The 26,288-nt window shown below is 39.4% G+C and overlaps 2 protein-coding genes across 2 annotated transcripts; one reads left to right on the plus strand and one right to left on the minus strand.

The window, feature by feature from the left end:
* Positions 1-1,112: 1,112 nt before the first annotated feature.
* On the plus strand, positions 1,113-19,577 carry LOC139949698 (transmembrane 9 superfamily member 1-like). The gene is given in 15 exon segments (XM_071948182.1): positions 1,113-1,208; positions 3,023-3,112; positions 3,411-3,492; positions 4,808-4,912; positions 6,931-7,049; positions 8,942-9,118; positions 9,965-10,036; positions 11,696-11,843; positions 12,282-12,407; positions 13,133-13,225; positions 15,171-15,281; positions 15,828-15,990; positions 17,364-17,404; positions 17,407-17,554; positions 18,263-19,577. Coding segments are annotated over 15 exon segments (1,773 nt in total). The 3' UTR covers positions 18,465-19,577.
* A 2,135-nt stretch (positions 19,578-21,712) lies between these two features.
* LOC139950143 (uncharacterized) lies at positions 21,713-23,580 on the minus strand (the record flags this gene model as incomplete). The annotated part of the gene is made up of 1 exon (XM_071948770.1): positions 21,713-23,580. A coding segment is annotated over one exon (492 nt), but the record flags the coding sequence as incomplete, so codon positions are not given.
* Between the last annotated feature and the right edge of the window lie 2,708 nt (positions 23,581-26,288).

The raw sequence follows: 26,288 nt of genomic DNA on the forward strand, positions 1-26,288 counted from the left end.
GAATGATTTTGTAGTTTTTTCTGAGGGTTTTTTTTTTTTTTTTTTTTGAGGGGGGAGGGGGTAAAAGGGATCAATGTGGAGGACGACTAAAACTAATGGGAAAGGTTTTATAAACAACACCATCAACAAAATTCTGTACACCAAAATTGCCACTGTCGTAACGCTTTTCAATGGTGATAATGCTTTAAAACAGAACTCTATTGGACATTAATATTACCAAGTCTCAGAGATTAAGTATAATATTTATGTACTAACCTTCGAGACCTGTAATTTCTTGACATGGGGATGGATATACGCCTTTCTTATGCATGAGGTACGTCACAATTATAATCCAAAACGAGGCGATGGGCGCAGCCACTGCAAGTTAGTGATGGGGGACGTGCGCCCATAGCCTCATTTTTGGTAAGAATTATGACGTCATGCATAAATATTAAGAGAGGTCAGGCTACACCGTCGAGGCAACTTTACCATCGCCGAGCGGCGCGCTTGCAGCTAAGATTTTAATTTAGAGAAACGTTTCTGAAAGAGTCTACTTTTTTTTAGATATACTTCTATTACGTATTATTAACTGAACTTCACGGTCGCGTTTTTGAGAAATGCCAAAAGTCAGAGCGAAAGATTTGACGCTCCTTGAAGGCTGCCGTCGGCATTTTGGGCGCCTGTGATAAACTGATTCGGCTAACTAAGTGGCCATCATCTTTTGAAACAAAATGTTCACAAGTTTGTTGTCATCTCTATTTATCTAAGATTAGATCGACACCCATGGCGGTTGTCTAAAGCTCTAGCCATAGGCCGTGTCAGTGGACTTGGCTCCTGAATTTGCAGCATTTTGCATTTTGCACGGTCACAGTTTACACAGCCGATGAGCCGACAATGCGCAAAATGACAAAATATTGAACAAATTAAATTGTAAAGATTGTGCGCGCAGCACAGCCGAGTGATTGCAACCTCGTCCTTTACTTGATGCACTCCTTTACTTGGCGTTTACTTGATGCACTCGTCCCCACAAAGTAGTAGAGCCTTCTTGCAAAACTATTCGCAGTGACACAACACAGGTTGATAATCGAAGTTGGAACTCGGGAACAAGGGTGTCAGTCTAATTAAAAATCAAGATGGCGACGGTACAGTTGGCATTTCATCTTGCCTTTGCATTTGCACTTATTGCAGTTTGCAAAGCTTCTGGCAACCATTATAAAGACGGAGACAAGGTAGTGCGCTTTATCTGTATATCGTGTACAATTTATGAGGAAGTTGTGATTTAAGTTAGATGTTTTTTTTGTAGTGAAAGTGTTGACTTTTTTCTTGCGTTGCGTGTGACGGTGGCTGTGGTGTTCGTTGTTTTTTGCACAGTGTTGCTGCAGTCACTATCCAAAATGGGGGCTGGTCATCTCACCCCCTAGCCAGCTTGAGAAAATATTTTTGAAAAAAGGACAAAAACTTACCTTTCGAAAAACTGGGCAAAAATTACGTTTTTATTTACGTGAATTATTTCAAAATGGGAAAGCTGACATTCATTCATGTACTTTTTTGGTTTCTCACATTATTTTGAAATAAGGAGCACCCTCCAAGTCCAGTACTCTTGTCCTTGAAAATATACTTCTTAAGTTCTTGTGGCAGTCGACAAAATGGCTGTAAGAAATTTAGACACGTCATTACAAGACATTATCTGGTCCTGAAAACGCAAAAGTAAACTTAATTTTTCACAATTTTGCTGCAGCTTTTTTCAAGATTTTCTTTTCTATGGATTTATTAATCTTTATTCTTCTGGAAAACTGAATCCTTGTTTGATTTGGACAAGGTTAACGTTGACAAATGAAAAGTTATTTACAGCTACTTTTTACACACAAACAGATGCGTTTCTACATTTAACTGCCATTTTGACAGACTCGCTTCATATGATTATGATGAGTGAATGGCGGGCCTATGGAGTTATTAATCTTTATTCTTCTGGAAAACTGAATCCCTGTTTGATTTGGACAAGTTTAACGTTGACAAATGAAAAGTTATTTACAGCTACTTTTTACACACAAACAGATGCGTTTCTACATAACTGCCATTTTGACAGACTCGCTTCATATGATTATGATAAGTGAATGGCGGGAAATGTACGGACAGCGCGCACGCACTGTCTTGTAACACCCCTTTCACAGAATGGTTTAGTCCAACTAAAAAAATTAAGCGTTTGCAAAGCGATGCGACAGGTTCAAAATATAAACCTGGAGGAGAGTTACGTTAGCGCAACTGAACCAAGTATGGAAAAGTTTCCTTACACCCCACCACTTCATCCGATATTAAATACTAAATTTAATTCACTCAGTGAGATATATCCTTTTTGTAGACCCAGTAACTGGGGTGCTGTATTCCTTTTTTTCGAAATTTTGACATGATCTGTCTTACTATCGCCCTGAGTCTAAGGTAAGGCAACATTTTCATGGATGTCACACCAAAAATGCCCCAAAATGACGGAAATACCCAACTAATTACCTTCAAAACTGCCAACTGGCCTCTCCATATGTTTAAGATGTAACACAAAGCATGAAATTGTACTCGCAGAAGTTTTTCCGGCTAAAAAATTATGATTTTTGAGCATCTCTTCATGACATGTATCTAGAACTGTTTTTTTTTGCTGTGCACAGATGTGCAGTGCATTGTGGGTTCGAATCATTGATATTTTGTTGGGGGGGGGGCTTGCTAGGGGGCCAGATGACCAGTGTTCTCCAAAATAACCCTTGTCCTCGGGGGCTTTTTGTACCCACCGTTTCCACGCTGTTCCTTCTTACAAGACACTTCGTACCTATTCAGTACAGGGTCACGCCACCAAAATTTAATGAATACCCCCCCCCTTACAAGACACTTTGCACCTTCTAATGCTGTTTTCTCTGGCCTCCACCTCCTGTGTCCTTTTGGAATGTGATTTATGATGAACTCAAAATTGCATTTTTCTTATTGTTGAACTAGTTCGTCAAATTTTCAAAGAACATTTTTCAAGCCAACTGTATTTTTATGTTTGTGTCGACAACAGGTCACAGTATTTGTGAACAAAGTCGGACCGTACTTCAATCCACATGAGACGTACCATTATTATCAGCTCCCTGTGTGTCGACCAGAGAAGGTAAGCCCCGATAACGAGAACGAAAACGAGAATGATCAAAATGCACGCCCTCGATTGGTTGCATAAGAGTGGGCGTAATCTGCGTGGAGCAATTCAACCAATCGAGTGCGTAATCGTTTACAAGGTGCTTTGGCGGAATATAAAGCCAATCAAACCAGGAACACCAGTTATACCCGTTCTCTTGATGACGCGCTCTGTGACACAATGACTTCCCAACATGATTATCCTCAACGTGCTTCCTCTGACAAATTCTGTACTTCACATTTGACGTTTCTTTTCACTTCTTGTCAATCCACAGGTGGAGACACGCAGTCTAACACTGGGGGAGATTCTAGATGGAGACCGCATGGCCATCTCAATGTATGATATTAAATTTAAAGGTATGGTTATGTGTCCATGTCTTTCTCAAAACCATATACAAAGCTGACTTGGTTGTGACTTTTGTTGAACACACATCACTTTCTTAAAACTTCATGGACAACAATGGGAGTCTTTCGGACGGTCCTTTTTCACAGTTCTCGCCAGTAGTGCGCGTACTCAGACCTGCGTGCGCAACACTGAGCATGTGCTAGCACACTCGGAGCCACAAAAAAACAACTGCTTTGTCTGCTGCCGCCAGCGTCTCAAAAGTCTCCTATTAGTGTTGTTAAATTCCAGAGGCCAATTTCCTAGTGCTGCTTCACAGTAAGCCAATTTTTATGTTAACTGCAGCAGACAAACTTTTATTAGCGTTAAGCGTATTAGTTTTTCTCAGGTCGCAAGAAAATTAGGCAGCCAGCTTACACATTTTGCATTGTAAACTAATTTATTTTCATACGGTACGTATAGGAAGCTTAGCGTGACCTGTCATGTGCTTATGGTTAGCTTGGCTGTGAAATGGGAAAGTGCATAGTAAACACAACATTAGCCGTTAAAGCCATTGGACCCTTTCGGTACAGAAGAAAAAAAAAGTTCACAGATTTACAAATAACTTACAGGGTTTACAGAAGGTAGTGGTGAAATACTTCTCTTGAAATATTATTCCATGAAATGCTTTACTTTTTGAGAAAACAGTAAAACAATATCAATTCTCGTTAACGAGAATTATGGATTTATTTTAAACACATGTCATGACACGACGAAACGCGCGGATACAAGGGTGGGTTTCCCGTTATCTTCTCCCGACTCTGATGACCGATTAAGCCCAAATTTTCACAGGTTTGTTATTTGATATAGAAGTTGTGATACACGAAGTGTGGGCCTTGGACAATACTGTTTACCGAAAGGGTCCAATGGCTTTAACTAGCGCTTCAACATTGGGCCAAGTATCCAAACTTAATCAATTAATATTATAAGCCAACACGTGAGATAACAAAAGCTGCAAAAGTTAAATCTCAATCAGTCATTGAAGTCCAGAGAAAGTAGTGGGGAAAAAACTTATGTTTTCACCGTTTCCAAGCATCAAGTTTTGAACTCAAAGGGACAAGTTACTGTTTTACTCATTTCTCAGAAAGTACGTAGCATAGCTTTTTAAGGAAAATTTCCCACCACGACCATCTAATTACTAGGAACATTTACTTGATGTAATTTGTGTGCAACTCTGCTAACTTTCTCAATGGTAAACAATAATGCATAATTTTTTATTGAGAATGGAAAGCTTTGCTGCTAAAAAGAAATTGGTTTTACCAATGATTTTTCTCTCCTCTTTAACACCAGAAAATGAAATGAATAAACAACTTTGTGTCGTGACGTTAAAAGAGAAAGACATCTACCAATTGAAGGAAGCCATAGAGGACCTGTACTACTTTGAGTTTGTTCTGGGTAAGGTGAACTGTTTATTTCCTATGTCCACGAAGCAGAGCAGAAACTGTATGTAACTGCATCTTATCACCCCAGACCCATTATGATGAATATATCAAAGTCTTATATAGCGCACGTATCTACCAAACAAGGTAATCAAGGCGGAGAGTATATACAAACTTTCAGGAAGATAGGCTATTGCAGCGTTAAATTCTGAGACTCAATTATTTAGCACCTTATAAGGGTTAACAAGGTTCTACGGCGCATACAGCAGCCACAGCCACGAACACCGGGGCAAACCCCTTCTCTTTTTGATAAGTGCACTGGGTTCTCTTACATGCCCTACACAACACATGGGACCAACTGTTTAACGTCCCTTCCGTAGGACGAAGCCGTGTTTAACCCTTTGCGTGCTACGGGCGCAAATTTGCGCCCGCAATGTTTATCCCCTCACTGCTGTAGGTGCATATTTGCGCCCAACACAACGTGCTGTTTCTTTGCACACAATCGACCTTTCTTTTGACCCCTGACATCCATCCGGGTACTTTTCTATACACTTCGATACACAGAGGACATGTTACGAACGAATACGCGACAGTTTTTCATGAAAAAATCTTGTATTTTCCGAGTTTTTCGGTGACTGTTTTCACCGTAAAACAAAATGGAGTAACAATGAACGCCGCAGGCAGCATTCTGGAAGATTTTCGCGGATTCTAGCTTTGGAAAATAAGAGTCTAACGATGTTTGGGAGACGATAGAGATGATAATACTTCAGTGGGGTTATGTCTATTGACATTGGGCCAGATAACGGACACATATCTATGGAAGATGGGGCCGAATCTGACGATGGCGATGGCAGCTTTCCTATGCAAGAAGGGAAACAGGGTAGAACTGTCCATGGTGTTGGGGACATTTTTCGCCGTCCTTTGGAAGTGTGTACTTAATAACATATGTACTCGAATTCAATTCTGTTTGAACTAACTGGTTGTCTGTATTATACTCTACATTTATCTTATTTTGCATTTTGCAATAAAATAGTTCCTTCACACAGAAAAATGTTTTCGAGTACAGATGTGTGTAATTTTAATGATTGTGCAAAAAGATTCCAGCGGGCAGGGAATAGTGTGTGTGATGAATGGTAGCATGCAAAGGGTTAAGTGTCTTGCTTAAGGACACAAGTGTCACGGCTGGGGATTCAAACCCACACTCTGCTGATCAGAAACACCAGAGTTTGAATTCGGTGCTCTTAATAGCTCGGCCGCGACACTTTCATTATGATAAAGGCCTATCCACTTGCAGATCTGACACTCCTCCATGAAAGAAAAACCTCTCTTTGCCCCAAATTTGTCATTAAAACTTGCAATTCGGGTACCGGTAGATTCAGATAATTTCCCCCTGAAACTATGTAATAGTTCCCAACCCACTCTATGAGCCTAAGATCAACCCGGGTCGTCAATGACTACTCTTTCACCTCAAACTATTTTAAAAACGGTCCTGTGCCATACCTCACCAGATTACTCAATGTTACAAATAAGCGTATTATTTTTCTGTTTATACACGGATAAAATGATTGGTGGAGTCCAATCCAATGTGCATAATTAGTACTTTGACATTCCAATTGAATTTTTTTTTTTTTTTTTTTTTTATATCCCAGGGGATAATGGTTTATTCACAATATTTCACAAAAAAGTACATCAGATCGTCAAAACAAACATACAGTATTAGTGAAAGCAAGACACAGCATATTTAAAGAGAATTAACCCTTAGAACATTAATCTTGGAAAAGAACAGAATAGTGATCCCTTTTATGATAGAAACTTGCCAACTTATTGTTACAGGTGGAAATAAATTCGTCCATGACATAATAATTTTTGAGTTCTGTTTTGAATACTAAGGATGGTTTGTTCTTGGACATTTTCCCAATTGAATATTCGGTGGGCGGTCTAATGAATTGAACCCGAATCCAACGTGCCATTCCTACCCACGAATAACACCACATTGACACCTACATTAATCACTTGTTTTTGTCTTGAATACAGATGACATTCCCCTGAGAGGATTTGTCGGCCATTTTGAGGAGGGTGCCTTTATCCCTCACACCCACAAGCTCTTCTTGTGGCATCATCATACCTTCCATATAGAGTACAACGGCGATCAGGTACTGAACTATTCACTGCAGACAGATAGTCTGCAGAACTTACTGTTATAGGGTCTTGGTACTTTTTGTAGGACACCAAACACAATATCCACAGATTTACATTAACTTACACAGATTGAAGATAATGATGGTAGAGAGCTTCCCTTAAAATATTTCTTACTAAGGTTTTATCGCTTTATTTTACTATGTAAAACATAGACATTGTTTTACCTATCTCTCAAAAACTACAGCACCTCAGGAAGTAATTTTTTTTAAGGGAAGCTTTCTACTATCGTTATCTTTAAACTCTTTAAGTTTAATGTAAAGCTGTGGACAAAGTGTGTTGTGTTACAATAAGTACATAGAGCTGCCTACGCCCCAAAGTAGCTAAGCATAACAAAGTTATCCTTACCAGAATAAGTTCACCAGCTAAACTACCATGTCCCAGTTTCATGTCTCTGCTTATCAAAAGCAGAAGTCAACGCTTACGGAAGCAGGGAAGTCTGCACTTTGGTCAAGCAATTTCGTTGGTTACCAGGGATTTTTTTTTCTGGTGTACCACAAGACTTGCCTGAGCACGAAAAGGAGTTAAGCATTACAACATTCTACAGCCAGATTAAGGCACCGTGTTAGCTAGCGAGCCGTGCACGCCATGTTAGCACGGCCAGTTGGGCTGAAATCACGGGCAAAAATTTGATGCACGGCTTGGGTGAAGCCGTGCTGTCTAATAATTTCAGTGAAAATAACTGAACTTCTTTTATTATTTTTTTGTTGTTGAACAGTTTAAAAACAGCAGTGAGTAAAATTAGATTTGGTTTTACCAGATTTCCTTCTTCTTTTTGAATCAAAATTTCAACGACGCAACCATACAATCACTCGAAGTTGCGTCAAAAACGCTGACCACATTGCGACCACAAAAAACACAACGCACAAACCACACATTACACAACGCACGTGCAAATTACACAACGCAAGCGAGACACGCAGACTTCGTTTTAACAGTCAGTCGTCATCATCGACCGTCATCAGCAGGCAGCATGAACTCCATGCACGCGTGGTATGATATAGGCGAATTCACATGCAACAGACTTGGCGCTGTGTGCTCGTGTTGTGTGCTACGCACACGTTTCTATTTGTTTGTAGTGATTTTAGGTTGCACTCCCACTTTTTCAGTTTGCACTCCCACTTTCCAAATTCCTGGCAAAGACACTGGATTAATGTTACCAGCCATAATAGCCTTCCATATAATAATAGAAATATTGTGGCTTCTTATATAGCGCACATGTCAGTCACTCAGTGACACTCCTGGAGCTGTAACATACGGTAGGTCCGAGGTCTCAAAATCATATTCGTGGAAAATAATTTCTTCCTCGAAAAACTACATGTATGTTACTTCAGAGGGAGCTGTTTCTCACAATTTTTTATACTAGCAACAGCTTTGAGTAATTACCAATAGTGTCCACTGCCTTTGAAGACAGTGGACACTATTGGTAAGTGTCAAAGACCAGTCTTCTCACTTGGTGTATCTCAACATATGCATGAAATAACAAACCTGTGAAAATTTGAGCTCAATTGGTCGTCGAAGTTGCAAGATAATGAAAGAAAAAACACCCTTGTCACACAAAGTTGTGTGCATTTAGATGGTTGATTTCGAGACCTCAAGTTCTAAACATGAGGTCTCGAAATCAAATTCGTGGAAAATTACTTCTTTCTCAAAAACTATGGCACTTCAGAGGGAGCCGTTTCTCACAATGTTTTATACCATCAACCTCTCCCCATTACTCATCACCAAGAAAGGTTTTATGCTAATAATTATTTTGAGTAATTACCAATAGTGTCCACTGCCTTTAAATAAAGTACTTAATAAAAAACATTCCGTGAAATTGATTGTGATCTACTTCTTTTGTTTTCAGATTATCTATTCCAATATTACGACCAGGGAGAGGATGCCGTTGAATCTGGACGATGTTGTGGCACCCCTTGAGGTTCAGTTCTCTTACTCAGTAGTGTGGAAGGAGACCAAGATGACCCATGATCAACGCAACGTCAAGATCCTGAAGAGTAGCAGCTTCTTCCCAAGAACTCTGGAGGTGAGAGGAAACCCGTTTAAAATTACTTGTGTTTATGTGAAAGGGTTTGGGCACTTTTTATATGACACAAAAGACATAAGAAGACATAATAAAACTTGATTGGTCTCCAAAAGGAGAAATTACGTTGCTCACACAAGTTTTAAAGGCAGTGGACACTATTGGTAATTACTCAAAATAGTTATTGGCATAAAACCTTTCTTGGTGACGAGTAATGGGGAGAGGTTGATGGTATATTCACATTGTGAGAAACGGCTCCCTCTGAAGTGCTATAGTTTTCGAGAAAGAAGTAATTTTCCACAAATTTGATTTCTAGACCTCGGATTTAGAACTTGAGGTCTCGAAATCAACCATATAAACACACACAACTTCGTGTGACAAGGTTTTTTTTCTCTCATTATTATTTTGCAACTTCGATGACCGACTGAGCTCAAATTTTCACAGGTTTGTTGTTTTATGCATATGTTGAGATACACCAACTGTGAAGGCTAGTCTTTGACAACTACCAATAGTGTCCACTACCTTTAAAAAGCACTACAAATATAAATAAGTAACAACAGGCAAATACAAAAATAGCACAAGATACAACGCACAAGGATACCCACACAGGCCATGTACATGTATATACAACAAGATACAAGCATGAAGAATAATTTATATTAAAAATATGCAAAAATTGTGAACCAGCACTTGTCTTTCATCATAGGGGCCACAGATTTACATTAATCTTACCTGGTTTAATGATAAAATTTGAATGTGCAACCCTCCATGATTTTACAACCTGAATAATAATTTACAGTTTCTAAGCAATGAGTTTTATTATGTTCGTTGTTACATTTTAATTTCTAGGTTCACTGGTTGTCGATCATCAACTCCATGGTGCTTGTGTTCCTGCTACTTGGTTTTGTCCTTATCATCCTGGTTAGTACAAACAAACTCTTTAATTATAATCAGCATGTTGTGCCAAGCTATCCATGGCCCAATTCTATAGATCTGCTAAGCAAACAAATTTGCTAAGCATGAAATTTCTACCCTAATAAAAACAGCATTACCAACCAAATTTCCATTTATTGCATATTGCTTGTTACTGGTATTCAGCTGTTGTTTGCTTATCCTGGAAATCACGTTGAAATTTGGTTGGTAATCCTGTTTTTATCAAGGCAAACATTTCATGCTAGAAGCAAATTTTAGTGCTTAGCAGATCTATGAAATTGGGCCCAGTTCACCAGACTCTTGTGTTTGTTAGTAGTCAAGACACTCGACTACAGTTCAATCTCATCACCTTTGTTTGAAGCCTGGTTCATACTTTCTGTGAATGCTTTGTGCAAAGCGATTCCAGGGAACGATTTCGTCCAAAATTTTTGCATAGCAAAATTGCTATGCAAATTTTATTTTTGTATAGCAAACTCAAATTTTTGCATAGCAGTCCATAAATTTTGCATAGCAAATTAACAAATATGCTTAAATTGCAGATATGTATATTTGCGCAACGGGTTAAAGTCTTAGGGCGAAATTTAATTAACGCAAACAAATCACAATATTAAATGAAAATCAACGAGGACACAAGTTGGCAGACACAAGTTTGAAACTTTGAAACTGAAAGGATCTTTGGATACAGACAACCAAGAATTTTCATAATAATAAATAGGATAGTATATACTAAGAATAATAAATGTGTGCAAAATTAGGAGACAACTTTAAAACCAATTTTATAATAAATGGAACAACATGAACTACATGTACAATGTATAAATATCGTTTTTGAACCGATGATATTCAGTTGGAGAGGGAGGGTTAAGTACTGCGATTGTCGCTAAAGTATTATTTTGTGCCGAGCACATTATTAATATTAGCAGGAATCATTTGCTATTGGCTGTTGAATTTCCATATAGCGCGTAACGAATGTTTTCATTGGTCAATTTTGCCCTACTGCCAGAGCACTGGGTAAAAGTATCACGGAAAATAACGTTAATCGTCGGCGGTGATTTCTTATTAATTTAGCATCGTTTTCTTGCGGGAAAATTGATTAAATATGAATGGTTTAAAATAAAAAATCAATATTTTTGTATCAAGCATAAATGTTGCAAAATATGCATCGCAAATTGGATCGCAAAATTTGCGATGCACTTTTTAAAATTGCATAGCAAATCATCCAAATTGCATCGCAAATTGCGATGCGATACAGGGGAAATCGTTCACTGGATTCTGGCGTCCGTCTCTTGTTTTCGCTGAAAATGTTTCTTAGAAGTTTAGCACAGCTGAACTTTTCGAGGGTTGTTTGTTGCGAATTTGTGACGTCAACATTTGCATCGCATTCGCAGGAAGTTTGAACTGCGCTGAACTTGATTCTTTTTTGGTTTAATCAACATCATTCAAGTGGCTAAGACAACCAGACTCAAGCTCTGGTGTTTCTGATCAGTAGAGTGTGGGTTCGAGTCCCTCAATGTTTTACCTCTAGGGTTTGACTTTCAGTGAGTTGCAAGTTTGTTTTGCTCCTTTAAAATACTGAGAGGGTTTATCTTTGGGAGTTTCTGTGAGCTGAACTTCCAGAGGTTTAATTTTTTTTTTTTTTCAACGTAGATGCGCATTCTGAAGAATGACTTTGCCCGTTACAATCTGGACGATGAGGAGTCCGATGAATTGGACCAAGAGGAGAACGGCTGGAAGATTGTCCACACCGACGTCTTCCGCTTCCCACCACAGAGAAGTCTGCTATGCTCCATGCTTGGTAAGATTGCTGTCTGTCTGTCAATAGACCTGGGGTCGATTTCAAAAAAAGTGTCCTAGGAGATTAAAATGTATGGCTAGTCCTAAGTTAGGACGAGTAACTCGTCTAACGCTGGATAAGACTAGTCTTAACTCTTTGTGAAATCCAAAGTTGGCCAAAAGTTACTACACAAATAAGATTTAACCTAAAAAAAACCGATAAATGAAAAACCTGATAACCTGAGATTGTAGATTACCACAGAGGTTAATTTTGTCTGGACACATTCTGGCGTGTGATTAAGTTTTCACGCAAGCACAAACCATTACTGTAGCAAAAAGAGTGGCGCTGTGTAACCACAGTCAAGGGCTTTTCATGGCTGGCAAAATACTACATTTGTGAAATGGAATTAATGTTTTCAGCAAATTGAATGAAAGTGAATTGATGGTTTTACCATTGCAGGTGTTGGTTCTCAGTTCCTGGCCCTAGCTACAGCTATCATCATCATGGCCCTGCTGGGTATGTTCAACGTCCACAGACACGGCTCCATGAATACTGCCGCCATCTTACTCTATGCTCTCACCTCATGTAAGTATTTCTCACTCGCCCACTCACTTGGTCGCCCACAGGCAGCTTGAGTATGGTTTTTCCAAGTAATTCGGTCTTGCATGTAAACTTTATCCATCATTCATAAATACCTCAGACAGTTTTGCTATTCCTATTGGTGGAGAGCGCGTCACGTGGATGTGTATAAACCTTTGTTAATGACCAGTAAAAAGTGTTGAAAACATGAGCGTGACACGCGAGCTTGCACCTGTTCTTATAAGACAGTTTCTTCATTCCTATTGGTTGAGAGCAACGGCCGGGACAGTTGTGCCACATCATGCGATATGCACGACGCGCACAGCATTTCCTTACAAGGAGTTGGTTACCCCATCGGGCCGAGGGCCTTACCATTTCATAGCTGGAGGGATGTTGTGTTGAAAGAAATCATTGAACAATTATAATTTTTGCGTTTATTTTACTTTTTACCAAAAAGTGTTGATTTTGTTATACCGAACACCGAAAAGGTATTTATGAATGGGAATAAAAATTTATTGAATCGGTTTTCAACTAGTGGTTTAAACCTGCCGAGGCCTGGTTCTTGATAATTTACCTCGTCTTCGTCTCGGTAAAATAATCAAGAACCAGGCCTCGTTGGGATTAAAGCACTAGTTGAAAACCTCTTCACCACACATTGATTCCCTTATTCAAAGTTTGAAATACCGCCTTTAATTGATAATCAATCATTCGATTTCTGCTTGTCTCTACAGGTGTGTCGGGATACGTGTCCAGTAGTTTCTACAAGAAACTAGGAGGAGAGAATTGGGTCTGGAACATTATCCTGACGTCGTGCATGTTTTCAGGTAAAATAAAAGTAGTTCATTCAAATTATAACAGCCCAAATGCATTTCCCAATGCCCTTGACCCGGGGTTTAGGCGGTCGTAGCCAATAACTATTTTGGTGTCATTGGTCAGTGATTAACCAATGGGCAATTCAACTGAAACAGTTATCGGTTATGACTGCCAAAACGCCCCCAAGAAATGATCCGCCAGCACTCATAGGATTCTGGGCGAGTCTTAGGACTTGGGGGATATTGTTTTTGACTTAAGCATCAGGGCCCAATTTCATAGCGCTGCTTAGCACACAAATTTGCTAAGCATGAAACTTCTTCTCCGATAAAAACAGGATTACCAGCCAAATTTCCATTTGCTGCTTAGTGCTTATTACTGGTATTCAGCTATTGTTTGCTTATCCTGAAAATCACATGAAAATTTGGTTGGTAAACCTGTTTTTATCAAGGAAGAAATTTCATGTTTAAGCACAAATTTTTGTGCTAGCAGCTCTATGAAATCGGGCCCTGGTTGGCTGTTTGGTTTTTTTCCCCCCCTTTCACCTCTGTGGACGTCTGGTTCAAATCCCACCTTGAACCTCAGAGCCTTGTATGAGGATTGAGTTTTTACAGTCCCTACATGGTTTACTTGTTATTGTTCATTGCGCCTTTGATGTGTGTTGCATTCCGTCACTTTTGAGCCTGGAATTTTGGTTGTCTCTTTTTCTAACTTTTATGGTTTTCTGCATTTAAAACGCTGTGTATTTTTATGTTTTATTGTTTACTTCCTAGATGGTTTCATGGTTGAATATTTTCATCGTTCATTGTCATGCGCCTTTGAACAGGTTTGCCTTGAATTGGCAAAGTATAAATAAAATAAAAAACGATTTTGTTTTATTATTACATGTACCTGATTGAATGAGTTTGCAAAAGTGTAATTTGTTTATTTGTGTGCTTTTTATCTTTTGTCTTGCTCTATATTTACTGTTAAATTTTGTATTTACTAAAACATGTTTTGCTTTTTGTATTTTGCATTTCTTCCTTTTGTCTTCTCTGGATTGCCTTTGTGCCATTTACAATGAAATGTACTTCTATTTATCAACTTGTCATTTCCATTGTTTCATGTTAATGTCTTCACTGCAGTACTTATGTTATCTTGGCCTAAACTTATATCATTCAGTTGTTCCTCATATTTGTGTTTGTAAAATGCTATCATATTATTTGTCATTGTAATATATCTTGATATTTCAACAATGAATTGTTACTCCATTTTGTTGATGCATGTATTTGTGTATGTTCTTATACAGCAATTGTTAATCTTCCACCATGACTATCTTTATACCATGTCAAACAAGTTATGTACAAACTTGTGAATCTTTATTGTTTCAGCCTTACTGGTGTTATGCTTATATCCTTAGGAATACATGTACTTGTAAACACTTTTCTGAAACTTAAAAATAGGGCAGTTTTTAAGAAGGCAGTTTTCAAAACAAGGTTATAAATTTAATAAAATTAATGAAATACGATTTTCTCAAGAGTGAGAAACTTACTCAATAATTGTCTATATTATAAATTTTACTTTCACTTACTGTTAAGCGCTTTGACCTAAAAAAAAAACAGGGCAGTTTTAAAGGTAGCGGTTTTCAAATAATAATGTTATAAATTAATAAATAAATGAATGAAATAAGATTTTTTACAAGAGTGGGAAACTCACTCAGTAATTACATTATACTTTCACTTACTGTGAAGCGCTTTGACTTTAAAAACAGGGCAGTTTTAGAGGTAGCAGTTTTCAAATAATAAGGTTATAAATTAATTAATAAAGAAATGAATGAATGAAATAAGATTTTGTTTACAAGAGTGGGAAACTCACTCAGTACATGTAATTACATAATGTAATGCTTTGAGGCCTACAGTACATACATTTAAGGCTCTCTATAAATCCATTATTATTATTATTACTATTATTTTCTTACAGTGCCGTTCTTTTTGGTGTGGAGCGTGGTGAACTCAGTGGCTTGGTACAACGAGTCCACCCAGGCCCTTCCCTTCACTACCATTCTCCTACTCATGTGTATCTGGATACTCAGTAAGTATCAGTCCGTCTTTAGATAGTTCTATTTCAAGTTCTATTGCAGTTCAATGGGAGACTTTACAACACTAGGTGGCAGCAGACTTACCAGGTAAATCCCCATTGTTTACGTAGTTCTGAACATGCGCATAGTTCTGAGAACAATGGCTTTACCTGGTAAGTCTGCTGCCTCATATCGTCTCAGAAAGTCTCCTATTCTTCTCTCGTCTTGGTGCTGTACTAGGGGAAGCGCTTCGATTGCGAGCCCTTCACTTGGGAGGGCTTTTGGTTCTGCTGCGAGTAGAGTAGCCTCGTTTGGTCTGTCATCGCTGAGGCCTTCTGCACAACATTTATTTCATACTACTCTTCTCAAGATATACATGTAGCAAATACAAAATATTACTTGCTTAGCAAAATAATAGCACAGAGGAAGGAGTGAAAATAGTTTTCCAACTGTCTAATTCAAGCTTTTGAGATTAGCTTAAATGTAAAAAAACAAAAAAATGACTAGACAAAGGAGAAAGGTTATGACCCAAATTTTCCATCTGTTGTTTTCATCTGTAGTTGGATACCCTTTGACGGTGATCGGCGGCATTATGGGCAAAAACATGTCCGATTCTTTTGACGCCCCCTGCAGGACCAAGAATATCTCCAGAGAGATCCCATCAGTTCCTTGGTTCCGCTCTGGCTTCATTCACTGCATGGTGGGAGGCTTCCTTCCCTTCAGGTAAGATTCAAAAGCCCCTAGGGCTGAATTTTATAAAACTGCTTAACCAATAGTAGTAGTAATAATTTGGGGGCTAATCCTCCTTACTCGCAGCTAAGAGCTGAATTGCGACAAAACGCGACTACAACGTGTTTGAGAAGTTGGCATGCAAGGGCGCCTTTGGCTGCCAGCCACATCAACCCATTAGGACCATGGAGCACAGCCAGATATGCTACAAACGTGCTACAAACGGACCCGACACATATGATTTTCAAACACTGGTAGTAAATCAACACCATAGAGTTATATATAAGAACTAGAGGGCGCACTGGCCTAAATAATTTGGGGGCTAATCCTCCTTACTCGCAGCTAAGAGCTGAATTGCGACAAAACGCGACTACAACGTGTTTGAGAAGTTGGCATGCAAGGGCGCCTTTGGCTGCCAGCCACATCAACCCATTAGGACCATGGAGCACAGCCAGATATGGAAAGTGTATCGAATCGGGGTCACCTTGGTGAGAAGTGAGCGCTTTACGCACAAGCCAACCATGCCACGGCTGATTTAAAACCCCACAGATCTATCTAAAGGCTGGGTCACTCAAATATTGCCTAAACTAGTTCTCAAAACATCCCAACCCGTCTTAAAGAAAAAATCGCAGAACAGTTTGGTCTGGCTTTTTCTAAAAGAACGGATAACTTTGGTCGAACAATGTCTGTAATGTGACCCTAGTCAGTTAAATTCCCGTAATGAGGAGGGTCTGTCTTTGAATGGGATGAACGTGCTACAAACGGACCCAACACAGCATGATTTTCAAACACTTGTAGTAAATCAACACCATAGAGTTATATATAAGAACTAGAGGGCGCACTGGCCAGTTAACAAAACAGAATCGCACAGCCTGTGTGTGTGCGCCCATTTTGTAAGTTGACAAAAAAGCATTGCGTAGCTTTCATTAAAAACAAACTCCAGCGTGTACTTCATATTCAACGCGCGTTTGGAATGGCGCTTGTCTCCTTGCAGTCCCGTCGCGTTTGTTCAAGCAGCATCATCAGTGCGCCCTCTAGTTCTTATATATAACTCTATGATCAACACATACAGGGGTCATTGTGAGGGTATGAGAACACTTAACAAAATGGATTGTAATTTTCTCAACCACAAAGGACACAAAGAAATAAATGATTATAATAATATTTTATAATATTTATTCGGGCAATCACATTTACAAGCACATAAACATACATTAAAAATATTTAAGAAAACAAAGTAAAACAACAGTGGGGTGCCCAGGAGAGCATAAAAGTTAAAAAAATAACTGTATAATTATACAGTGCTCACACACATATCGGTTTAAGGGTAAAACCATATCAATAATTACTCTCTGGTCCTATCACAGTGCCATCTCGGTGGAGCTCTACTACATCTTTGCCACCATCTGGGACGTGAGATGTACACGCTCTACGGTATCCTCTTTGTAGTGTTCGGCATCCTACTCAGTGTGACGGCGTGCATCTCTGTCGCCCTCACATACTTCCAGTTGTCCAATGAGGACTATCGGTGGTGGTGGCGATCTATCTTCAGTGCTGGGTGAGTTTTTTGTTTGTCTTCCCCCCCCCCTTTTTTCATCAAGAAGTTGTTTAAGCTACCCTCTGGAATTTGGAGGATAGTGTTGACCTCTTTAAGAAAGAATTCATCATATCAGCAAAAACAACATTATCTCAAAAAGTACCTTTGCTCATCTGAACCCTCCCACTGTTTGACCAGTCAATACTCTCCACATGGTCTTTGAACAATTTATGTACGAAACATAGCCAACCTTGAGTATTGTTTGAAGCTTTGCGTGGTGTTGAGAAATAATAAGAAACTTTACATAAATAGTAAACTTGCGGGTACAACCATGTGTTAATCTCTTTTGTGTGAGTGTTGGCTCTGAAAAGAGCAGGTTTGGTCACGACGTTTCAAACAGTATACTCTGCTCGTCTTCATGTTAACCCTCTCGCTGTTTGACCAGTTGATGTTTGTCTCATTGTCTTTGAATAATTGATGCACTAAAACATGCCAGCCTGCAGGCATATCATGTGGTCAATGCATACTACACACTGAGTAAACGAATGTCCAAACAAAACGCATGTGATTTAAGGTTTTTGAACATTTGTTGGTCAACTCGCTAAAGTGGGGGGGGGGGGGGGGGGGGTTAAAAACATTGTTAATTTTTTGTTCAACTAATACATCATCCACGACTTCATCACTAACCCGTTTCCATCTATATTGTTGGTTTTTATTCCCATTCCGTAGATCGACGGGCTTATTTGTCTTTATCTACGCAATTTTCTACTTTGTGAAGCGCTCCAGCATGACCGGCATTCTGCAGACTGTGGAGTTTTTCGGCTTCACGTTTCTCGCGTGCTACGTGTTCTTCCTCATGCTTGGCACGGTGTCTTTTTTCGCGTCGCTGAAATTCATTCGCTACATCTACAGAAATCTTAAGATGGATTAGGACTCTGTGTCTACGGACGACTCATGTGGTGTGTCTTCCGTCCGTGGGAAAAGGGAACGTAAATCCAGCTGATATTAATCCTTACTTATTAACTGATAATAATATAAAAAAAGCTGTTTAAAATATTGGTTTTGCCTTTATTAAGATGGATTCAGTACTCCATAGGTGAAGCGACCATGATTTGCAATTATTGGCGTAACTGATCTGAATCGGGGGGGAATCCATTGCTTTTTGAAGACTGAGATTTACCGATAAAATCTTATGGATTCCTCAAGGTACATGTAGGTTTATTGTTTAGAGTTATATTATGGATCTGCTAAAGGTTTAGATTGAATTGGAAGTTTTCAGATTTGTTATAACAGGCTGCAACAAGATCAAAAACTTCAAACAAAAGATGGTGGCAGTTTCTTGTGGTGGTACACATATGTAGATATTTTCTTATGGGATTATGCTGTGAGTTGTGTACTTTGTTTGAAGTACAAACATGTACATCACTCGTACATCACTCGTACATGTATAAGTACATGTATTGAGCTTTCATTTTTTTATTTTTTTATTATTATTATTATTATTTTTTTTTTTATGCAAGTCGCCAGACACACAAGGCCTGAAGGCTCTTAACCGCTCGGCCATGACACGCCACATGTGAAAGTTTTATAAGTGTCTGGATAAAATGTCCTCTGTATGTGTTTATTGTTTGGTCAGCATTATGAAGAATCTGGGAAACAGAAGTGGGAGTTGTGGGCCGCGTCTGATTTAGTTATAGACATGGTCAGTGGCTCACGCAGATGAAACAAACCCATTTTTATTTTGTTTTCCTTTTGTTGCATCAGGTAGGCAGAGTTATTTTTCTAAACTGTAGAGGCTCAATTTAGCGATATTGGCAGCATGGATTATTAATCTTTTTTAATTTTTCATTTTTGTTATTTTATTGTTGTTTTTTTTTTAGTTTTTATTTAGTTTTTAAGGGGGGGGGTGTGTTGACCTTCATTGATGATCTCACAGAAATACGCCTTTTTTCTACAATATTGTTTTTTTGACTCCAAACTTGTGCCAAACTGTTGGTGTATTTCAGCCACCTTTTTTGGCATGAATGATGTATTGTTACTACATTGTAGGTCACAAGTTGTGGCAGGCCTGATGCCCAGTTTTTGAAAGATTAAGGGCACCGCAGCCTTTTCTCCTTGTAATTGGACCTCTTGGAGGAAATTGTAAACTTATATTGGAACTTTTCAAGGGCACACAGGCAATTACATGGGGGGCAATGGAGGCAATAACTGCAATTGCCACCTATAAGTATTATGCCTGGGGGGGGCGGTTTCTTTGGTAAGTTTTATTTCCTGCATAATTTTTTTATTTTTTATTTTATACTTTAAAACATGTCTGATTTTAAGATAGTTTTATGAGTTAATGTTAACTGAGTTGATAGTTGTTTAAAGATGCAGCTGTGGTTCTTGGTTTAGTTTGTAATAGTTTGTATGCATTAATTTAGGCAGGGTTTGCCCACAATTTTTTTAAGGATCAAGAAATATGTCAGTTTACTGTTCCGTCGTGTCGGCATCTGTACCTGTTCTTAGTTTGATTACGCTTTACACTGGCATCAAAATAAATAACTAGATAAATAACGATACAAAGAAACAAAATAGATTAAAATACCAAGCCAGTGGGTGGCAAGGAGGAACAGGTGACCAGCACCTCTACAAAGATGTCCTGTCACAAAGAATGTCCCCTAATACCCACCCCACAGTTAAAAACCACCCACCCCTCAGTTTAAAAAAAAAACACCCATTCCTCAGATATAAACAAAAGAAATAAATCAATAAAAAATAGAAACAGTGAAAAATTAAATTTAACAATAAAGAGGACCAAAGAAAGCTGGACTGACAATTACTAACTGAATTCATATTTAAATAGGGATCTTTTTTAAAACCGAGCTAGGCAGCTGGATCACTCTGAATGAATTTTGACTGGTCCTCATGTGTTCGAACTGGCCTCCCAAAATGAGTATGTTCTTTATTACATAATGTTTGTTGTCAAGTCTTCAATTGCGATTTCCTCAACTTTGACTGATTTCAAACATCAGATTGTAAATATTTCTGTGGAAAGCTGGTACTGGTAGTGAATTTATAATCAGTGAGGAATAGAGATTAAAATCTTTATGTATTTTTATATTAATTTTTTTTTGGAATTTTCCCCCGGTAATTACCAGCTCTTTATTTTGTAGTCAACAAGAAATATGAAATTCCTCTTTCATCATGTTTAAATTTATCAAAGTCAAAATGATGAAGCCTCCTTTTTTGTTTGTCCTCGACGATGTGTAAAAATTGTGTCTCAATTTAGATAACTATTAAATATAGAGCATTATTTTAGTCTCTTTTTTCGCTCTTGTCTGATAATGTAGATACATACAGTAGATGTATTTTTGATTTTGTTTAACCTGTTGTATTTATTTGTTTTTATTTTTAAAGGCAAAATCTCTTCTCTCTTATTAGTTAATCTTATTATTAATTTTTTAAGTTAATATATGTACCAGAGTGATTTTACTGGAATTATATTGGCCCAATTTCATGGCTCTGCTAACTGTAAGAACAGAATCGGCGCTTATGATAGCAGGGAATTCTGTGCTTGCTTACAGCAAGCATATTTCAAGGGTTAGCGGTAACTTTTGGCTTCTGTGCGTGCGTACTCCACGTCACTAGGCATTCTACGCTTACAAGGCTAGCGCAGAATTTCGGCGCTTTCACATAAGTGGGGAATCATGATCGTAAGCGCAGAATTCGGCGGTAAGCAGAGCCGTGAAATTGGGCCCTGTTGGTTCAGTTTAAATTTTCAACATGAATCGCGTAACATCAAGATCAAGGACCCAATTTCATAAAGGTTGTAAGCATACAAAAAAATAGAATTAGCTGTTGCGAATAACTTACCAACCAAATGGACCAGTGGTATTAATGCAAACAAATAGTTAATGCATGTTTCGACCCTAGCAGAGTCTTTCTCAAAGGCATATTTAGCCTTCGAGAAAGACTCTGCTAGGGTTGAAATGTCAGGCCATTACCTAACTTTTGCATAAAAAACTTGCCAAGCACAGAAAAGTGTTGCTCAACAGTAACTGGTTACCAGCCAAAGTTCAATGAGGTTTACATAGATGCAACTGGTGTCCCATTCAGTTTTTGTTAAGCAAAGAATATTCCTAAGCAGTATTTTCTGCTGAACAGTTTCATGAAATTGGGCCCAGTGGTTGATTTCACAAAGAGTAGGGACTAGTCCTAGGAGATGTATAAAATGTATTGCAAGTCCTATCAAGTTAGGATGAGTAACTTGATATGAGACTAGTCTTAACTCTTTGTGAAATCGACCCCTGGAATCATAAAAGGTAGAATGTTACATTGCAAATTCACAGAAGACGCCCTTCACTTTTTGCATGTACTCTTTTTAAGTGAATAGAGACTGCCTTGCTTGGTCCACCTTTGCTAAGGTCAAACAATGGAACTGCACGTGCGTTGTGCGCGGTGCCACTCACAACTCTCGGCTGTGTTTTTTAGAGAATTGCGACAAATAGGGACCAGTTTACTTTGGTCACATGGTTGCTTGATGCCATTTAGTCTCCAAATGAAGCACAATCCAACAGGCAGACTAGTCTGGCAAAAAATTGCTTCTAATCGCAAGTTGTCATTACTCTCCCCATATACGGCTCTGCTCTCAGCCAATGAGAGGTCTTCCTTTGACTTCATTGAGGGCGCTGTTTCGGCTAATTGTGACATTTTATTTCTACACACAGTTCATGGTCTGATAGCACCTTGATTTTGTTTGCATTCGTGTTGGCATTAATGTTTGTAAATGGTTGTTAATAATTAGTTTTAAAAAAATGACTGAATCTTACAAAGCGTCAAAGGCTGATTAAAAAGAGACTCAAGGCACTTCACCGGGATACAAAAAAAAAATCTAATTCAAATAGCAATTTATAATACAACAAATGTACAGAAAAGCAGTGACCAATCTAAGGGTATTAAAATGTAGGCGTTATAGAAATGATAATACTGTGTTCTTATGGGGCTATATCTATGCGCTTTTCTACTTAATAAGTATAGGGCTTCGTCTATTGGCTTCTTCAAGCACTCTTGAAGAAATGTTTGTGTACATGCTGTTTGTGTAATGGGTGATGCGCAATGCATTAAAATGTAAGGTAGTGTCCGAATTTGCGACTTTGGCTACAGCTACGGCTAGATCAGCGCGTCTGTCAGTGTTGAAGAATAGCAGACGCGTGCGCCCTAGGCGTAGCTGTAGCCGAAGTTGCCAATTCGGACACGGCCTATAAGCACATGACGTAGCCTACTGAGTTATCTGTAGGATGTATAAGGATGGCGCATTATGCAAAGTGCATGAAGGGCACATGGTATACAACATGCGACAGTGTAATAACAAAATGTTGTTTGCACACATGTAGGCCTATTTTACTAATATCGCTGTACTACTTGCACCAGTTTGCCATTCAATGTTCGTCACTAGGGGCTTTTCCCAAACCTAGGCTCTGGCTTGGGCTCTGGCTTAGGCTTAGGCTCTGGTTTCAGCCTGGGCTCTGGGTCAGACTCCAGCTTGGACTCTGGCTTGAAATCATGCTTGGGCCCTAGCTTATGCTCTGGCTTATGCTCTGGCTTATGCTCTGGCTTGGGCTCTGGCTTATGCTCTGGCTTGGGTTCTGGCTTATGCTCTGGCTTGGGTTCTGGCTTATGCTCTGGCTTATGCTCTGGCTTATGTTCTGGCTTGGGTTCTGGCTTCTGCTTGTGCTCTGGTTTGGGCTCTGGCTCCAGCTAAGCTTGGGCTCTGGCTTCTGCACTGGCTCCGGCTTGGACTCCGGCTCCGGCTCAAACTTGGATTCTGGCTCCAGCTTTGGCTCTGGTTTGGGCTCTGGCTCTGGCTCTGGCTCTGGCTTGGGCTCTGGCTTGGGCTTCGACTCTGGGCTGGGCTCTGGTTTCGGGTCGGGCTCTGGCTTTGGCTTGGGCTTGGAATCTGATTGGGCTCCGATTTTGGTCGGGCTTGGCTCTGGTTTGAGCTCAGGCTCTGGCTTGGGTTCGGCTTGGCCTTTGGCTTGGACTCTGATTGGGCTCTGATTTGGGGGTCAGGCTTGGCTCTGGCTTGGGTTCGGCTCTGGCTTTGGCTCTGGCTTCAACTTTGGTTGGGCTCTGGCTCCAGCTAAGGCTCTTGCTTTAGCTTGGAACAGGGTGAATTTCACAGGGAGCCCAGAGCAAGAGCAGGAGCCATAGTTAGGGTGCTACACTGCTTCCCACAGCAGAATTCGATTCTATGGTTGCAGGTACATGCCTGTGTGTGATGCACTATAATTATTGAAGTTTTGTTTATGATACATTGATATGTTATTGTGCTTCTTTTGATGATCAAGCGATTTCATCATAGCTTGCTTCTCGCAGTATGTGTGAACAATCATGTTTCTCAAGATAGTAACAAAATCTGTGTTTTAAATAATAGGTATTTATTGGATAATTTCCTTTCACATCTACAGTCTTCATAACACTTTTGAAAAGGAGACCTGCATGCTAAAACAAAAGCACACAGAGACAAAACCTTGCTTGAAATAAAGTAACATGTTTAAGACCTCCTAGTCTTTGGTTTCTTTATTACTTTTCTTAGAAAAGTTTGTGTATTTTTTTAGTGAAACTGTCAGTAATACCTTGTCTAATACAGGCACCTTTGTTGGCTGATTGGTTACTGTAATGGTCTATCCCTAAATAATGACATCGCATGCATCATAGTACGTTTCTTCTTTGCTCCAAACTGGTTACAAGTTACAACAACTGAGTAGCGCTTGCGCAATCCTTAAAGTGGCAGACGCGACTTAGTAACAACAACGGAGTGCGCAAGTCTTAAAGTGGCAAACTCCACTTACATGTGGTTACAACAACTGAGTACCATATGTGCAAATCTTAGAGTGGCAGACGCGATTTAGTTGTAACAACTGAGTAGCATGTGCGCAAGTCTTAAAGTGGCAGACATGAAAGAAATAGGGAGTGCGCAAGTCTTAAAGTGGCAGACACGACTTAAAGTGACTACACTACACTTACCAAATCATTGTCAAATCCCTGGCTCGAGTCTTTACCAAATTAATGAAGGATTCAGAAGGAGTGAGGGCTGCAAGTCCAGTACTTACGATAGGGCCATGCATTCCGATCTTTGCCAAGTAGGATGTGAAACTTTGCATCGTCTGCGAGGTTTGCGGTAGCACCATATGATGTGTAAATCTCTTTTGAGTAGTTCTGAAAAGAACCGGTGATTAACGACCAAACGTTTCGATCAGTATAATCTGATTGTCTTCAGGAGTGTTCGGTCTGAAAAGATCCCGCCAAGTCCAATTATGTTGGTGAGAAGTGACATAATATGAGTGGTGGATATTGGAGGGTTGAGGTCTCATATGTCACAATGCTCAGGGGATTGTTTTTAAATAGTGGTTCCTTCCCCTATTTTTCACTTGTGTTGAACCCGGTTCACATCCCCCTTAGATACCCGGAGCCTTGAGTGTGGGTTCCCCCTCCCCCCTCCCCCTCCCCCCCTCCCCCCCCCCCCCCCCGCTTCTGTATCTGAGAGTTTTTTCTCTCTTTTTTACTTCTACCTTGAATTGAATATTCTTGAATTGAAAACAGGGGTGTTGAAATTTACTTTAACCTAACTTTCACGTGTGTGACAGTGGAACCCGGTTCACTTGAAATCCCCCTTTCGAACCTGATGCCTTGAGTGTGGGTTTTCCTCCCACATCTTTTCTGATTTGATTTGTTTCTCTTAGTATATACCTGCAAAAACGGGGGTTTGACAGCATGGGTGTTGCCACATACATAAAGGCCCACATTTGTTTTCAACAAAAAAAAAATCAACATTATTTTACACCATAATAGGGTCACAAAATAACACTCGTTTCTGCCAAAAGAGTTGCAATGCCTTCATTTGTCTAAATGATTTAACATTTTCTTTTCTCAAATTGTATCAATGTATATTTTGGGAACTCAATTAGAAAACCCAGAAACTTAATCAGCAAACCAATCGGCATGACACGAGTTAATGAGTTTAGCACAGAGCAGAGAGCACTGGAAAGAATACTAGTTCAGTAACGAAAGACTCCAGTTGGCAGACGCTATGGTCAGCGTATTTATTTCTGTCAAGAGAGTCGCTGGATCACATTTCACTGTGTTTAATAAAGGGCGCCCCCAATAGTGCACACAAAGAGCAGAGATCTTGAAAGAAGACTAGTTCTTTGAAGAGAGACTTAACAGAAATCCTAGCTGGCCATCAATGGTCTGAGTATTTATTTCTGACAAGAGAGTCGCTGGACCACATTTCACTGTGTTTAATAAAAGGCGCCCCAATTGGTGCACACACACAGCAGAGATCTTGAAAGAAGACTAGTTCCTTGAAGAGAGACTAAACAGAAATCCTAGCTGGCCATCAATGGTCTGAGTATTTATTTCTGACAAGACAAGAGAGTCGCTGGACCACATTTCACTGTTTTTAATAAAAGGCGCCCCAATTAGTGCACGCACACAGCAGAGATCTTGAAAGAAGACTAGTTCCTTGAAGAGAGACTAAACAGAAATCCTAGCTGGCCATCAATGGTCCGAGTATTTATTTCTGACAAGAGAGTCTCAGGATCACATTACACTGTGTGTGCCATCCACACACAATGAATAAATCTCTTATTTCAACGTTGTAAGCTGCAGTACAAACATATTGCGTTTCCTGTTTTCAACTCTTAATCTTTCTCCTTTCTCTATTTCGCCCCTCCTTTTGTTGCTTCCGTTTCTTTGCCGGGTCTTATTTAAT

The sequence above is a fragment of the Asterias amurensis genome, chromosome 17 (genome assembly GCF_032118995.1).
Source record: "Asterias amurensis chromosome 17, ASM3211899v1".
Classification (NCBI taxonomy): Eukaryota; Metazoa; Echinodermata; class Asteroidea; order Forcipulatida; family Asteriidae; genus Asterias; species Asterias amurensis.